The sequence below is a fragment of the Triturus cristatus genome, chromosome 2_2 (assembly GCF_964204655.1).
Source record: "Triturus cristatus chromosome 2_2, aTriCri1.1, whole genome shotgun sequence".
Classification (NCBI taxonomy): domain Eukaryota; kingdom Metazoa; phylum Chordata; class Amphibia; order Caudata; family Salamandridae; genus Triturus; species Triturus cristatus.
The window spans coordinates 990,399,424-990,417,080 of NC_140582.1; the positions used below are offsets into that span (position 1 = coordinate 990,399,424).

Consider the following 17,657-nt stretch of genomic DNA (forward strand, 5'->3'; position numbering starts at 1 on the left):
GATTTCATACATCATGAATAGCAGTTTGAATAAACCAATGGATGAGTGAGTGGATAGCACGATGAGTATGTGAATACCATTTGCAACAACCAGTAGTGTAAATGGTGGGACTTTAGTCTCACGCTCTCTGAAGATTTTATTAGTTATGGGAGATAACTAAAGTAGTCTCCAATTAGACCTCAGAAAGGAACCAGAATTGGCAAAGCCAATAATTCTCGCCTTTTTGATTATTGGTTTTGCAAGTACTTTTAGCTATGCGCCACAGCATCCGCTGTACTTTGTGGAATTGCTAAGAAATATTAGCAGAAAAACCCCAACAACTTTAAAAGTGTCCAGCAGCGTCATTTTGTAGGCATGCTAACCTAACCATAGATGCACAAAATGACCCCACTGTTTTTTTTTTCAATCTTTTTCGGTCCGAGATGGATAGGTAACTAAACGGAAGAAAACGTTCGAAAGTGTTTAAAACAAAAAAATTAAAAAAAACTTTTTAGTGGGGGAAACTAGCTAGGAGAACAACACTTCGGGAGTGGAAGAAACACAGGACATGGGTAGATTTGGGTAAGCGAAATATGCACGGGGCACGGCTGCAACACTGGGACCAGGGGTAGAAGCAACACCGGGACATAGGTCGGGTGAACCATCATGGGAGAACGGGTGTGAGATCAAACGGCCGAAAGAGAGCAATGCAGAGCTGGTGGAGAGCAGCACACAGGTGAACAGTGGAAAGCAAGGGAAAAGCCCAGGCGAGAGAAAGCGGGAAATCACATGCACTCTTTTAGAGTGCTTAAAAAGAAAGTAGCACCTGAAATACAAGCAGTTCATGCAATATTTATGGGACAATCACAAGACGAGAAAGGGAAGCCCACACAACTGACGTATAAAACAAGCATTTGCAATGCAATAGATCTCGCATTTATGAGAGTTTAAGCTATTGACACTGTAAATGACAATAGTTTAAATTCTCGCAAATGCGAGACCTATTGCATTGCAAATATTTTTTGTTTACAATGCGCCACGCTGCGATTTCAAGTTAATAGAGGCAACGCCCCAGTCTTTAGATGAGCTGTGTCTAAAGGAAAGTCTGCGGCTGCTACTAAAGTGACAGTGCGGTTAAAAAAAAAAAAAATTGTCAAGTTTAGAAACAAATGCTTTTTTTGGTAAAAGCGCCCCATGCCTCGGTTTCACATTAATAGCTGCCACGGACCTATCTTTAGACACAGCTCATCTAAAGAAAGGGACGTGGTCTCTATTAATGTGAAAGCGCAGCATGTGGCGCTTGAAAACAACCAAGAAGTGGTAGTTTAAATTTTTTTTTTTTTTTTTTTTTTAAAACCATGTGTGTCTCTGTGCAGCAGTGGGAAGGGGCAAGTAACGGAGCATATTTCAAAGTTATAGCGCGGAGTTAGTAAAAAACGGTTTTGGCAAATTAACAGCGCCTGCTTCGCTCAGCGTCTGTGCAGGGGGTTTTGGGGGGGGGGGGGGGGTGCATATTTATAGCTCACGTCCATTAAGCGAGAGTGAAAGTACGCATAGGGCGCTGCTAATACCCCCCTCACAAAATGGCTGTGATTGCTAAAGCTCGTGTGCCTTCCGTGCTTGTTACATTAATTACTATTTTTAGAAAAAAATAGTGCTCACTGACTAGATATGGCTATGTCTAAACTGGGGTGGTGTAGTGGGCAAAAGAACGATGGATTTAACCCAGATCTTTTGACTGGGGAGAATGTATGCATTGTCAGCATTCCGTCCATCATTTGTTTGTTGTAACGCTTTTCGCCCTAAGTGGGATGGGTATTCCCAGTTGTGGGACCTGTGCTCACTACGCCACTGGAGTCAAGCTATCCTGGCTGATGACGGCTGATAGCCAGAAACCGGTCCTAGGATGCTTGATTCCGGTCCAGGGAAGACATGGCTTGGCAGTTAGGGCTGGACTGTTCCCATGAGGCACAGGGTCAAGACTGATTTGCATATGGCCATGTCTAAACTGGGGTGGTGTAGTGGGCAAAAGAACGATGGATTTAACCCAGATCTTTTGACTGGGGGAGAATGTATGCATTGTCAGCATTCCGTCCATCATTTGTTTGTTGTAATGTAGTAAGGACTTCCTTAATAACGTACATGCATTGTTAAGTTAGCATAACCACGTTAGAAGTAGAAAGCCATCTTGCTGCTTTTGCACACGACACTGCGTTCACATGTTATTGCTTAAACAAACTGCTGACTCGAGTTTTGCCTCACACGAGAGCAATCTGTTGTTACCATCCTGAGCTCTGCGCAGCGACCTTGGTCTGCACACGATGTGACAAACAGTCTGAGTTGTTAGACAATGCATGTTTTCCACTCTAGGTTGATCGACCCACTATTTAGTCATAACAGACACAGCTGCACATTCCTGAAAGTTGGTGCTTTTAATATCACAGACATCATGTTTATTATTCAGACCGAAGACGAGCCTTCCTGCGAGAAGACTCCTGATGCTCCTGTGATGTGATTTCACTAAGCTGATCTTTGAGGTATGGGGTCCCCTATTCAAGCCTATGAGACCTTCTGTTAGTCTAATAATAATAATATTAGCTTCTTAGTAAAGGGAAGGTGGTAGTATCCACTGTCATTATAACATGATCACCCCTTTTATATTCTATGGAATTGTAACTATGCTGATGGTTTTGATTTTAATCATTTGTCTGCTTGTATTAGCCAAAGTACTGCATATTAGGACACGTGGTCTATAAAAATAAACTCTTTTTATTTTCACCGTGTCTCTGTTGATTCTTGTTGTGGGCTGATGTGAGAATAATATACGAACAGGTATTTCCGATTCCCACCATTCCTGAGTATGTACTGAGTCGCTTGTTCTGGGTTGTCTTTTCATTGGGACCGCCGAGCTAAATCTCGGATAACGAATGGGACACTTATGCTAGCCGGATACTGGGTTCTGGGTTCTGAGGTGAGTTTCTGGTACACCACAACTCACTGAGGTCCTGGGGTTCTACGCATAGTTCTGTGTATAAGCAGAATCCCTGCAACAGTAACACTGACTAGATAAAGCAGACTGTGTAAGACCACCAGTAGAAAGTCCAGTTGTTATGGGAGGTTACAAAATGCAGACAAGGCGGTACAGACTAGTAAGCCTATTCATGAATGAAAAGCGATGATTTTGAAAGGACTGTAATGGGCCAATTGAAAAGATGGACAGAAATGGGTGGTGCTTTTATTCCATTCCAAAATACAGCCTACCTCGCAGCGCATGCGCTGCCCAGGCTCGACCTAAAAATGGAGAAAACCGAGGTAAGCCCCGACTCAGCTGTTATTGGGAAAATAATGGTGTTGGACCTGGCATCTTTTGGGGTGTTTCCCCTGTCTTTTAGCTTTCTGACCTCCAAGTTTTGACTGTTTTTACTGGTTTATTGTATTGCGCACTTTCTCACTGCAGTGTTAAGGTGCAAGTGCTCCTATTAAGGATTGGTGTTTCTATGATTGGCATAATCGATTTACTAGTAAGTCCCTAGTAAAGTGTACTGAGTGCCAGGGTCTGTAAATCAAATGCTGCTTGTGGAACTGCAGCACTGATTGTGCCACCCACACAAGCAGCCATAAAAGTTTTCTCAGACGTGCCATTTCTAACAAATGGGCACGCCTTCAAGCTTATCATTTAGTGAGAAATATTTAAGGTGTGCAGGATCAACTCTAACATGGACAACTGAGAAGGTGGTTGTCCACTATGTTGTAGGCCACTCCTATTCCTAGAAGTCGGAGGAAGATTTCTACTGTCAGATTACTTTTAATTGTATTTAAATTTCCAGCTTTTGCATATTCACAAAGTATACCATGATCGCTCCATTTAATCAAATGACAATATTTGATTTATAGGAGTACCATCCCAGGTGGAAAATTCTGAATGTGCTAGTGTCCCCATAACAAAATATTTTGAACAGCTTATGGGAATTATTTAGCTAGTGATCAGGAACTACTAAAAAAAATTCTTATCGTACGGAGTATAGTATAATCAATGTATTGATGTGACTGTTTCAGACTCTAATGGTCAGAGTGCTTGCGGTACATGTTTTTGAGAGCCTGAATGAAAGCGCCAAACCCAAGAGACTCTATCCGTGACCCAGAAACATGTTGGAAGTTGGGAAGTAAACGGCACTGTACATAAAAGCCTTTCCATCAAAGGTGGCCTTGATCCAGGAATGTGGCGTGGTGGATTTTTCGTTTGTGTGTCAACAACATGAGCAATACCATAACACATTTGAAGGAGAAATCCGATTACTAAAAGTAACTACACCATATTATGAGAGGGAAAAAAGAAACCCTACCGCCCACCCAAAAAAATACACAAGCCTGGCGAAAAAGTTTCCCAAAAAAATGCAGGGTGAGCAAAACCACCATTTTGTAGGTGCACACGTGTGCCAACAACATGATGTGGTTGAATTTTAATTTTTATTTTTTTTATTTTAATATTTACAGCTTTGTGTTTGATCAGTAAATAAAAATGCTTTTAAGGCAGATGAGCAGGGAGCAATTGGCTGTCTGGTATTCCATCTAAAAAACAAAAACTAAAAAAAGTACATAAAATAAGACCACGGGTAGAGAAGGGGCGGTTACGAGGAAGCAAATGGTGGGAGGGGGCAGGAACAAGGAGCGGGAAGGTGGAAGGGGAAACAGCACTCTAGGAAGGAGAGTGGGAAGGTCGGAGGAGGGGTAAGAAGAAGAACAGGAAGAAGCACTCTAGAGATGGAGCAATGCGCCGGAAGAAGCACTTGAGGGTGAGTGCAAAACAGAGGGGGCACGGGAGAAGAACACAGGTGAGACAGCAATATGGAGCTCTGTAAAGGGGTAAGAGAAGTACATGAGGGAGACTGCTGGAAAAGAAATGCACTCTTATGAGTGCTTACCGAACAAACCAAAAAGTGCCTAAAAAAAAAAAAAGGAGCGGAAGGGTCACAAGTAACGAGTCTGTGCTCCTGGGTATGGGCAAACACAAGAAGAGGAAATAAATCCCACGCAAGCTAACGAATAAAAAGCAAGCAAATAAGTGTAACCGTAAACGAACCAATGGTAAGTAATGGGCGGCCAATGTAAACTGACAATAACTGTTTACGCAACCAGTCACGTTATGCTGTCTGGTAAGGCGAAACTTAAAAATTATCTCAGTAATAAGTGCCTTCTGACACAGGACAGCCTTCCACAAATGTAGAAAGTCACTCATTTTGTCACCGGTCAGTCCACCTCTGAGCATCCACTGCGCGTAAGGAAAATGGTCCGGACCTCCAGCCAGCTTCATCAGATGTTAACAGCCCAGGAAAAAGTTGGGTCTGGTAGGAGCTGCCAGGCAATATCGATGCTGGCAGAGGAATTCCTGTCATCTGTCCCTACATTGATAATACTCATTACAGCGAGGCTGTCCTGTCTCTGATGGAGCAGATACTTCTCCTCATACAAGGGGCCTGTCTGGCCTCATTCAGGGAAATGTATTGAACTCTATTCTGGGGCCTGTATAGCTCGCACTGAGGCAGGATGTTCTGCAAATTCAAAAGCTATTGTGGATTGTGGATTTTCTCAAAGAGGTGTGGATGAGAGAGGGGCTTCCTGAGACTTTGGTTTCGGACAATGGGAAACCATTTGTTAGCACAGAATTTGAATTTTTTTTGATAGAGACAGGTGTCAAACATTATAAAAGCTCGCTATATCATCCGCAACAAATGGACTGGTTGAGCGGATGAATCGCGTGGTGGGTGAGTGTGTCAAATGGGCAAGATCGGGTGGTCATGACATTTGCAAATCACTAAACACAATGTTAAGGTTTTACAGAACCACTCCACACTCCTCTACTGGCATTTCGCCTTTTGAGCTACTGCGTGGGCGTAAGCCAAATACCAGTTTTAGACCTGCATGGATGAGCAAGTGGGTCAAGTCCGAGTCTGATGTTAGTCAGCTGATGTCCTTAGCTAGACAAAACATGGTTATCACTCAAACTAAGAGTATTTTGATACACGCAAGGGTGTAAAAAAAGTTCCTCTCAACGTGGGAGACATTATCAAAGTTAAGTCCGGCATTCATTCCATGAAAGGTAACAGTAAATTCAGTGAGCCGGTCAGTGTTTTAAAAATGCACAGAAATGCTGTTATGGTTGAGGGAGGCCACTGGTGGAATCTTAATAGAGTGGTCAAGGTTAAAGGAAAGAAGGGTACCTCGGCTTCAATGAATAAAGTTTGCTGCAATCCTGTTGAAACATCTTACAGGAAGAGTTCAAGGGTTATTGTTAAGCCCTCTAGATAACAGGGTATGATGTTAATTCTTCTTTAAGTTTTTTTTGTTTTCTTTACTTTTCTTTTGTTTTTTTTTTATTTTGCAGGAAGAGAAGATATATCTCGAGAGATATATATATATATATATATATATATATATATATATATATATATATATATATATATATCTCATGTTCCTTTAAATATATCTTATGATGTAGTTGTGTTTAGAATGTTTGGTCTCCTAGCGACCGGTGGTTATTCTATGCTTAGAGAAGCTGTTGGCAGAGCCTGCTTGATGGCTCTGTTGTCCTTGTAGCCAAATAAATAACCAGATAACTACCTCCTGCTCCTGTCTGGTTACTACATAAACATTTGTATGTTCATTTCAAAACTGGAAGCAGAAAGGAGGGAGAGTTTGAAAAATAAATCTTGAGCATTTATTTTCCCAACTAACTTGCATTTTACTCTGAACAAAGCTAAAATAAAGCAATTTCTTGCTTTAAAAATTGGGAATATCTTGACTGAATTGCTAGTGCTTCCAAGCATGCATGTGCGATGGGAGACCATCAGGCGTACACCGAGGAAACATAACGTTCTTTATGGAAAGGCCCGTCTAGCCTCCGTGAGGAAATAAATATATTGTTGTCGATAAAGGGGCATAGGTTGGCCACAAAGGAAAAAATGCCATCCTCTGTAAATAGGTCAGCCTATCCCTTACCAGGAACATATACTATTTTCCAGACAGAATTCTGGCTATCACTGATTTAGTCAAAACTGCTCCCTAATAATGAAGCCGGCCTGGCACTCTAAAGAAGCAGAAACTGGTCTCTCTACAGAACACTATCTGCCACACAACAGGAACACGCCATAAGGGATTTTGTATACAGGAGCCTGTCTAGATCACAGGCAGAGAACCATACTGTTCTCTGTGCAGTGGCCTGTTTGGATCACATCAAAGGAACATACATTATTCTCTACGGCAAAGCCTGTTTGCCCTCACTGTGGAGGCCGTCATTCCTCACTAACGGGGTCTCGCTAACTATGTACTCTATGCAGAGGCTTGTCTGGATCTCATTAAATAAACAGATTGTTTTCTCAGGACAGAGGAGACCTGACTGAACTTTAGTGATGGAAAATACATTGTAGTTCATGTAAGCATATCAGGCCTACATGGAGGAAACATATTGCTCTCTTTACAGAAACGTATCTGGCCTTCACTGAAGGAACGGATACTCTGCTACAACAGCTACTACGCAGCTTCTTGCTCCATGACACTCTACAGTGTATATAGCCAGGAGTCCAAACCCATTCTTTAAAGGTGCCCCCTGGATTATCTAGGCCCGTCGCCAATTATAAGTCCCATCCATACCCAACTCAACCTGATCAGATTTAATAAACTCCTGGCCCTCAAATTAATACAGTGTAACCAGACAAATACACGTTGTTACTATGGAATAGTGAGGTTATTTTGAGAAATTGGAGTCATTTCCCTATAACAGTACATCATTTGAGTCGCCAGCATTTCAGGGGTTTCATTTTTTTTGTTTGTTGTAATTTGCGTTTCCTTCCCGAGTCATTAAGACTTTTTCACAGAAATGCTTTGCTTTGCTCCCTAGCTACTCAACACTATATGAAGAGTTCAGTTGATAGGTTCTGGGTGTGGTTTGTACTTCACATAACTAATGTATACTTAGTCAGTAAACGTACGTTAGATTTTACCTCTGCAATCTTCAACAGCCTTTTCTGCATTGCCTCCTTCAGTTTACCCTCAGGCCTCTCCGAATTGGCATATAATTGAGTGCTTCTTTTCGCGTTATGTCTCAGACTTCACTTCCCTGATGAGTGTCTCCCCTCATTGGGCAAAATAAAGGGCAAGATGGACTACAGTACTAATAGACCTAAATTCTCCTATGCTGGATGAAAAGCAACTTGGAAGCGTGTGAAGGGGATAAAGGAGCCCATGCCCGCTGGAAGTAGTAAAACTATCCACAGCGAAATCCCCCCGAAAGTTTGATGTAATTTGAAAAGGCCAGGGAAGAAATTCCTCCGCACCACTAGCGCTCCGTGGTTTGAGGGTGCAGGTCTGCGAGATGCCGGGTCTAATTAGTTTTATTGACTGTGTAATCCAGAGATAGACAGATAAGCGGGAAGCCAAGGCAGACCGATAAGACAGCGCTGCATGCTTGATTCCACGTTGAAAACAAGCACTGACGCGCGGCTGCAGAAAGTAACAATCATTTGCAATGCAATAGGAATCTCATTTAAGCGAGACCTATTGGATTTTAAACAGGAATCCGGGCGTGCGTGGGGGCAGGTGGGGGAGAAGGCACAGACAGCGGGAGTGGGGGCGGGGTTACGAGAAAATAGTGCTCTAAATCACACGTACCCTACCGTGTAACACTTGCAGTAAAGGGGCCAATAGCCATGGGAGGGTACAAATGACGACTTGGCCATAATAAGGCGGGACTAACAAGCCTCATAATCAATCGAAAGACAGAATTTACGAAGGACAAAGACAGAAGCCAATGAAAAATATGGGCGGAGAGTGAGGGCAGCTTGTCTCCCCATTCTCTACTACTGCATGCCTCGCAGAGCGAACAGCGGATGCGCTGCCACTAAAGCTCGACCTAAAGCAAGCAAATAATGACCTTGATGCCAACTGATTGTAAGCATTTGGCGATCTCTAAGCCCATTCCAAGATAACAATATGTTGCACATAGGTTAGGTGATAACTAAAAAGTGAACGAGTTCCTGCAGCTACACATGGACAGATGATCTTTGATTAACCAGAAGTCGTGGGGAAATAAAAGTACTGTAAAAATGAGCAAATTGTCGTAATGATGTTTGTAAATATTGCAATGAGAGAAGCTTAGATTACAACAAAAATATACTAAAGAGCTTTCACTATGGTTGAAGCAAATTGGCTGTAGACTAAAATGGTTGTGTGAACTTGGCCCTCCAGTTTTTAGTGATTGCAGGGCGACACTGATTTTACATTGGGCTAGAAGGTCTTCAGCCCATTAACTGACTACCCGTTGTTAATAAAAACTAATCAGCCGCCACTGCTCTCTGTAACTCTTGTTCTACAAACGAAGTGGCAAATTAAGCACCTGGCTAGAAACAGTTGAAATGCCTAGTGAACTATATCCAAATTAGTGCAGAACATTTATTTTGGTAAATCGTTATGTAGCTGAAAAACAGTTTTAGAAGTCATGGAATCGAGGCGCTTATTAAAATGTTGATTATGTAATCGGATTATGTGATTTCAATACAATTTGTGAATGTTCTGTTAAGGGAACAATCTGTTCTTTTTCTGTGCAACTTTGGCTTTGCCTTTAAATGGTCAAAATCAACTTGATAGTCTGTATTTGTTGCGCTTTGGATTGGGCACCCCAGAGGGATATGTAAATTAAATATCCACAATTCTAATGTGTGTTGGAAAAAAAATGGATAATTCACTCATATGTTTGTAACGTAGAAAAAGACCCAAACGTCTCGCAATATATGTAATACTGACAATTTTCAGTTATGAAAGAATGTTCTTGTACTGAAAAATCTGTTGCATTCAGTCTGATAGTTTGATCTCAACAAATGCAAATCCTTTGGATGATAGCAAATTAGTTAAAAAGTTAAATCGAAGAGCATGAAAATCACAAAACAGAAAATTGAAAATCTTACATAAACAATGACTGACCTTCCTATAATCGGACCGAATTTTGCTCTGACTCGCAGATCTGAAAAATGCTCAGTGAATCGTACCTTCAAACGCATAGTGACTGATTGTCATGTTCATAATAATATAGTTGGTGTAATGACGTTGTTTTTTCTCTTCAAAAGGAACTATTCAATTCCCTGAGGACTGTTGGTTAATAGTGTTTGTACAGTTGTAGTAATGGTCACCACCGATGTAGCAATACTTTGAAATGGTGTTGTTCTTGTGCAGTTGCAGAGTAGACGAAAGGTTGAGACTTGTGTGCTCTAGTGAGATGGTGGATTTGCACAGATAATTTTGGCTAGGTTTTAAAATAATCAAATATTCCAAGTAGAGGTATTGAATCTTAATATAATAAAACTGAAGAAATGTTGCAGTGAAGTTGAGTTGTATGAAATGCCCTTATTGTTTCTGAGACTGGCTGGTGATCCCAATGTGCACAAACGCTTTGATGGGCACCAGTTTGACAAGTACCAGTTGTCAGAGCCTACTTTTGGATCTCTGCCCTACCCTCCCTTTGAGTAGCTAACTGCAGGGCTTATTGTATGGATTGGAATGCATTGCACAAAAATAGATCACCGTACTTATTTTATAGAAAGATTTTGAAGAGGATCTTTGAGGCATATTGCACGCCTAGACTAAATGCAAGTAACCAATATCTGATACCCGAGAGTCCGATTGTGTTCATCCACTTTACCATGTAGTTTGAAACCCTTAGCAAGATTAAGCAGCGTCATTCTCCAGTGGCATTCTTTTACACTTCAGTATAACTAGATTATATTTCCCAGTCACTGCAAGTCTTCATTTTGCTAAAGAGAACGTGGCTATGACTTCTTTTTAGTACTGAGCTTCGGGCCGATTTGATTTCGATCTGTTCCTGAGGCTCTGTATTCAATTTGCTTTATGTGTGTGCTTTGCATGCATCGGTGGTGGATATGTGCTTGATTCTCTTATCACCTTTGCAGGTACTGACCGGGCTTTGTTTCCAAAGGAATGAGATGGTTGATTGTATTGCCGGACCATAGGCTATTTGTTGACTACATACATGCTCTTGGGGGTCTTTCGATGGTGGCCCCCATATAAAGGGGCTAGAGTGCTGTGTGCCCTGCAGCGCATGGCTGACGTTCACTCCCATTAAACTTAAACCAGACAGATTACCTACTGCCATATGGTTTTTTGCAAGATGCAGACTCCGAGTCCACATAATTTGTTGGAAACGTTACACGTCCGTGGCTGAAATACTTTTGAATGCAGACATCAGTAGTCTGGGTGTTTTCTTTGGCATGTTAATACTTAGCAATGCATGCTCATTGTTCTAGAAAGGAACCGCAGTGATGGTTAGACTTGCGCTTTTAGGAGATGTTCTTGTAAAGAAACCTAGCCGTTGTCTCGAAGGCTTGGCTGGTGAAAAAGTCTACGTCCCGTCGCCCTCAGTAATCCTATTGTGATCTGAAACAAAGACATGGCTTGTATGCATCATAGGATCGAGCTGATCTTCAGATGACCTACATTGTGTCCTTTGTATAAAGGATTAACGTGCTTTTCTCGTCCAGCCTTCTTTGTGTTGGGTAGCTCCAACTGTTATTGGAATTGCATGTCTTGTTGCCTTGACAGCAGATCTTGAAAATTAATTGAAACAAAACGAAAATACTTTTTTTGCAGATTTTCTTTAAGGTGCACTCCCCTTCTTAAATAAGCTTCAAGAACGCATTTCCATAATTAAATGAACACTTACAAAGTCAAGTGTGGCATCCGCATACTGATTTGTTTTGAATTGCACTAACAGATAAAAACTTTATAAACTGCGTATGGTTGTTTTGGCCATTGCTTTACTTACTTTAGATTCTGGATTCCAAGTGAGGGTTACTTGGGAGATGTGAATGACAAGTGAATGTGTCCCTTCTACCGAGCTTAAATGTGAGTGCCAAGTACAAAGAACCATGGACTAGCGATGTAGCTGTGGCAGATCCCTATGCATCGATGGGCAGCTGACAGTAGCCTGCAGCTGAAGGGAGTCAGTAACTGGCTAGGGATGAGCTGCACTTGAAGCGCGTGCGCTGAAAGGGAACACCGTCAATACAATAAATCAGATGTCACATCAGCCATATACACCGTCAATACAATAGCTATGAACCATGAAGGAAAAGCACGACTTAACTGCTCGTGGAGCAGGAAAGGAAAGAGGAAGTATCCCAGCAGCCCCGGACCTTTCAGGACGTGTGCAGCTGCGTATTGGTTGACATATGGGACTGACCTTTTTACAGTGTTTCATGGGAAGGAGAGTTTTTTTCCCCGTTAAGTTGAATACTGCTGGTGATGGAAAATAAAGAGAGTATAATCCTCGCCTCCGGTTCTGCCATAGAATAGCATATCAGACTTGGCAAATCTGCATATATGTGGTCCTATATACTATTCATAGTTAAATGTTGCAATCTAATGTTGTTCAGGGGTTTTAATCACAAAATAAACCACAAGGCGGAATGAGTACTTTACTTTATAAATGTCATTAATGCCGAGACTTGGACAATAGTAAACCTTTTCCGTTATGTTTCATTAATCATGTGGATGTTTGTATTAAAATTGTTTTGATTTATAAGGAAGATTTATTTTTTCTTCAATTAGTTAAAATACTGGATTAAAATGTTTCTTTGTTTATTGTAAAAATACATTTTATATGGGTTTTTAATGAAGAGTTTGTTTACACGAAGACGTTTATTCTGTCTGTAAAAGCAAGTGGGTTTTCAAGCTCCAATCTGCAAGGGACAGTTCATAGTTCCTTGATTACAATCAAAACGGATCGATTTTGCTTACTTTTAATGGCAAGAGATACCGATTCTAGTATAGAGAATGGTGAATCGCACTAATGTTTGTGCTAATCATTATGTGAATTATCATGATTATAGACTATCAAACGGGCAAGAAATCATGCTAGCCCCGAAATCCGGGTAGGTGAAATACCAAATTCTGGAGAATGATACAGTATACACACACTTAATGTATATAACTCAAGTCTGATATATATATTAAAAGTAGACAAACTTGTGTGCATTTCCACACATCAACAAAATCACAAGCCTGTGAAAAAGTAAAAACAATTTAAATAGCTCAGACCTTGAATTAAATCACATTAGACCAAGAAGTAACCTATTGAAAGACACGTGCAGAAGCCTTAAATATAGGAGGGCATATTTTCAGGGGAAGTTATAGTTTTTTTTTTATGTGCCTACTTTCTAATTTTACATCCTAAAACAGTTTTCGTGTACACCATGTTTGGTAGGGAAACGGCTCTTTTCCAGATGGATTGTGTATGCTACAATAATGCCAGAATAATGCTTTTCCTTGCTTGTTACCAATCAATGTTGATTTGTACATTTATGCTCTACATGTAGTTTACATCCATATTGTTCCTTTTAGATTTGGGGCTGTTTTCCTTTGGGATACTGGTTCTTCCGTGGGTGAGATCGGTGGACACAGCAAGGTGATCAACAGTGTGGACATCAAGCAGACGAGGCCCTATCGTCTAGTAACTGGGAGCGATGACTTCTATTCTGCATTCTCTGAAGGGCCCCCTTTCAAGTTCAAGTTCACACTGAGTGTAAGTTGTCTTTTAATGTTGTTATTTCTGGCACCCGCACTTATAAATACCAGCAAATTAATTGTAGATGTGCGCCTGTGTCTGTAGCGCTTCCCAATTATATTGTCGCCTTGCCAGTAGAGTGTTCAACACCAGGCTGCGAAGGGGAGTTTAGAAAATGAGCCAGCAAGTGCATAACATTGAGCCGGTTGGAATTAATGTTTTCATATTTTGCACACCCCAAATTTCCCATCATGGTGTTAGGCCGAGATCCATTCAGACTTATGAATTAATTTGATTAGCAGCTGTAACGTATTTTACAGCTGTGTAAATTAAAGAAATGGAGAGCTCATTAACGTTGGATATGATGTCGCGGTTGGGCTGTAGTGGAAAACCCGCCCATGAAACGGTTTAAACATGGTCGCCACACCGGAGAGAGACCTTGAGGTCCTTGGTCAATGTATCATGGTAACTCCTATGTCAATTAGTCACACTGAATCCTAAAGTAGGAATTGATGGGCTGCCTGAAATTAAGCGTCCATTAGAATCTTTCCAATTATTTCTAAACCAGTCTGTGTTTTTCTGAGTGGTAAAAAGGCATCCATGCAGAGCCTTGCATGCTTCGTTAAACATGTTGTTTTGTATTTGTGATTTCATTTAAATAGTGCTCATTACCTCTGACGGGGCATCAAAGCGCTTTATGGTGAGTAAAATGCTACTCCGGAACACAAAAAGGATTAGTAGGGAATAAGTATAGGGAAATATGAAATTAATTTGAGTGGTGGACATAAGGACCCGGGCCGGGGAAGGCAAAGCCGGACCCGATCGAGGCCCGGGTAAAACGCCGGCCGGCGGCGGGACCCCCCCACGCCACGCCCCCCGCAGTTAAAAGACCCGGCTAGGCCGGGGAGGGCAGGGATAGGCCCGAAAACAAAGGAAGCTCCCCCCCCCAATCAGGGGGCGAGAAAGATAGGCAAGGGGGGGGTTAAGAAGGGCCAACGGCCCGGGAAACCTCATTTTCGAATTTCCCCCCCCGCAAAAGAAGAAGAGAAGCCTGGCGAGAGAAGAAGCCCGATCTGAGTCTACATCGGCGGAAGCAGCGTTGGGAATCGCGCCTGCACTCTCGCCGGATGGAGGACGCATGTCCTTACCTGAGGCCACATCGGCGGGAGCAGCGTGTGGATGCAGCCTCCACCCCCGCCGGAAAGGACGACTTCGCGCCGGGGAGGAGAAGGAATGAGGAAGATATCAACGTGCTGGAGAAGATGCAGGGACATGGGCGAGGAGACGACAAATAAAGGCTGGCACCTAGGACGGCTGCTTGTTTCACGCCGCTTTCCCGGAACAAAGAGCCCCGAGGCCACGGGCTTTGTGGCCATTTCCAGCGGGCAGCAGGCCCCCAGGTGGTGGAAACGGAGCCACCACTCCCACCATCCCCAGCGTGCAGCCAGATTCGGGGGAGGCAGCGCGGAAAGAGCCTTCACCTCCGCCATAGCAAAGCGACAAGAAGGTTGCCCGCCGTTGTGGGAAGCACCGAAGCGGCATCCCTTCGACTGGACGACATCGGCGGTGGATCGGGTACTACAGCCTTGCACAGTCAAGCGGACGGGGGCAGTGTGTACGGAGCCAAATGCAGAGGATCACCAAATGCGCGAAAGGTGCAGGCACAAGCAGCCAATACGGCGGTGCTTTGCGGAAGCAGGAGCCATAGCCTATGATACCGAAAGGAAGGGTCGGCGCGGGCGAAGGTGCCCCCGGCGGAGAAGCGCCTAATTGAGGTAAGCTCGGGGCGGGGTACCGAAGGGGGACGGAGGGGGCACTATTGATAGCATGGGCTATGCCCGCAAGCGCACCAAAATCGTCTGACTTCTGGCTCAAACAAATTAAGCACTAGGTGTGAATCCCCCACAGTTGGTGCGGGCGTTTGTAACATCTGACTCTGAGTGCCGGCCCTGGGAGAGGTGCTGTCTCCACTGTGGTGGGAGAAATGTAGGCCTATTACGTGTCTGATAAGGGTGCAGTGCACTGATTTAGGTAGTGGGGGGCCTTGTTTCAGGGGTAGGACTCCTGCTGTTTACCTGTGCTTTCACTTCACCAGGAAGCCATGAAGCTTCTGTCAGTGGCGGGAGAATCGTTCAGTGCTCCCAGCCACACAGGGGTGGACACAGGAGCTGAATGCAGTCCTTGAAAATGTTCTTTTTAACACTGAGCGAATAGTCCAGCCTAGGGAGGCGATGCCCTTCAGGCTCTGCGCCCCAAGTGCTCTGGCTGCAGAATACCCAGAAATGGTATCTTTCTCTCAAGAACTGGAATTCAAGAGGCCAACGAGTAGCCATCTTAGATGGTATGTTGTCACAGATCAGGCGCGCAACACCCATTGGACTCAAAGGGCTTCAGCCCCCCCCCCCCCCCCCGTCGTGTGTGGCAGCCCGGGATGAGACAGCTTCCCGGCGCGAACACAGCCGCACCCGAGCACTTCACAGGTCTTTAAAAGACCATTTGCATATTAATGAGGCCTCGCTGTTGTTTCACCCCTTCTAGAGCCCCTGCAGCTCCACTCTGCCTATTGCTTAAAGTTCAGCCCCCCCCCCCGAAATTTTTGCTCAGCCCCCCCCGAAATTAGGCTTTAGTTGCGCCTCTGTCACAGATATCAAACCACTCTTCAAACTATCTCTGTTCAGATAAAGGTAGCGTGAATCAAATGTCTGTGTAGTGAAAAGACCATGCAGTATAAAAAACAAGGCATTAAGACTGCAGAGCAACAAACCATTCAGTCATATGGAAGCGAGGATAAGTGGCGGCGGGGTTGGGGCCTCCTGTTGGGAGCTGCTATCTGTTCTGCTCTACTCTGCACACCGGTGGGCCCCAGCTCCTCTCCAGACCAGAGGCTAGTCTGTGAGATTTGCAGAGTCCAGAGTACCACCAGCTCCCATGCTCAGAACCATTGCCAGCATCCATCTTGTGACCGTCCCAGATGGGTCCCACATACCAGGACCCGGGCCGGGGAAGGCAATTTGGCACCTGGGGACACTTTTCCAGCGTTGGTGGGATTCGCACCCTGGTCCTGTGAGGGCCTTTGGCACCAAGGGTACGGGACTTGCCTTTGAGCTATGGCTCCTATCGTCTGATGCGCAAACCTATTTTCTAGAATTCTGTTTCTTTGTGAACAGAACCGTGGGTTTCTTACAATAGCATTTTGTTTACTGCATATTATAGCAATTCTGCCGTTAAGGGTATCGTTGCCCACAAACTAGACCTGGCGTGCCGGATGCTGGGCTGAAAAAAGAATTCGTTTTCTGAACAAGGGCACGCAAATTAAAAAACTATTAGCAGGATGGCCCCCCCCTCCTTGACGGCGGGCTTTTGTTGATAAACGATGCAACACTTCTGCAGTCACATCATATGCAGTCTGCAATCTACTTGGTACACGTGCTTTGCAGCAGGCATATTAGCCCTCTGCACTACCTTCACCTAAGTCAAATCCCGGGTTTACAAAGCACTGTTCTCTCGCCAAGAAGAGAATTAATCACACGATTTTTCTGGTCAATTATGTGAGGCCGGGTAATTGCCGGCGGGAAGAAACGCTGAGAAACACTGCAGCAGGTGCTTAAAAAGCTGAAACTTTCAAACACGGCGCCTTTAGGGTGCCAGCACCCGGTGGTATAGCGGTGGTATAGCAGTGACGAATAGCGGTCAGGAATGCTTTGTCAAAGGCTATCAAGCATAGGAGTAAATCCGCGTATAGGAAAGGACACATAGGCCAAGGGACGGAAAGGGTAGAAGTCACAGGTCATTCAGACCGGTAGGCAGTATAGTTTAAGAGGGCTCAGGGTGGAGAAGCACGCACGCAGAGGCGGAAAAGAAACAGCATAGGCGGGAGCTTTTCTTTAAAGATAAGAATCGATCTATAGCCAAAATAAACCCTGTTGCAACATTAAGGGTTTGCTATAATAAGGTAAATATGGCGGGGGTCATGCAGTTCGGGGAAGAAAGTTAATAGCTCGCTTTGCCACATGGGGACTTTAAGGTTAAATCGCAAGTAACGAAAGGATGTATCTTTCGAAAGCAGTAATCTGCGGATCCGTTTACATCATACACAGTCTGTAATGTACTG

General features: G+C 43.7%; 1 protein-coding gene across 1 annotated transcript in view; it reads left to right on the forward strand.

The window, feature by feature from the left end:
* WDR1 (WD repeat domain 1) overlaps positions 1 to 17,657 on the forward strand; it is a 347,946-nt gene that overhangs the window by 54,723 nt on the left and 275,566 nt on the right. Inside the window, exon 5 of the mRNA XM_085642417.1 lies at positions 13,384 to 13,564. Coding sequence (XP_085498543.1) covers positions 13,384 to 13,564 — 181 coding nt within the window. The remainder of the gene's footprint in view (positions 1 to 13,383; positions 13,565 to 17,657) is intronic.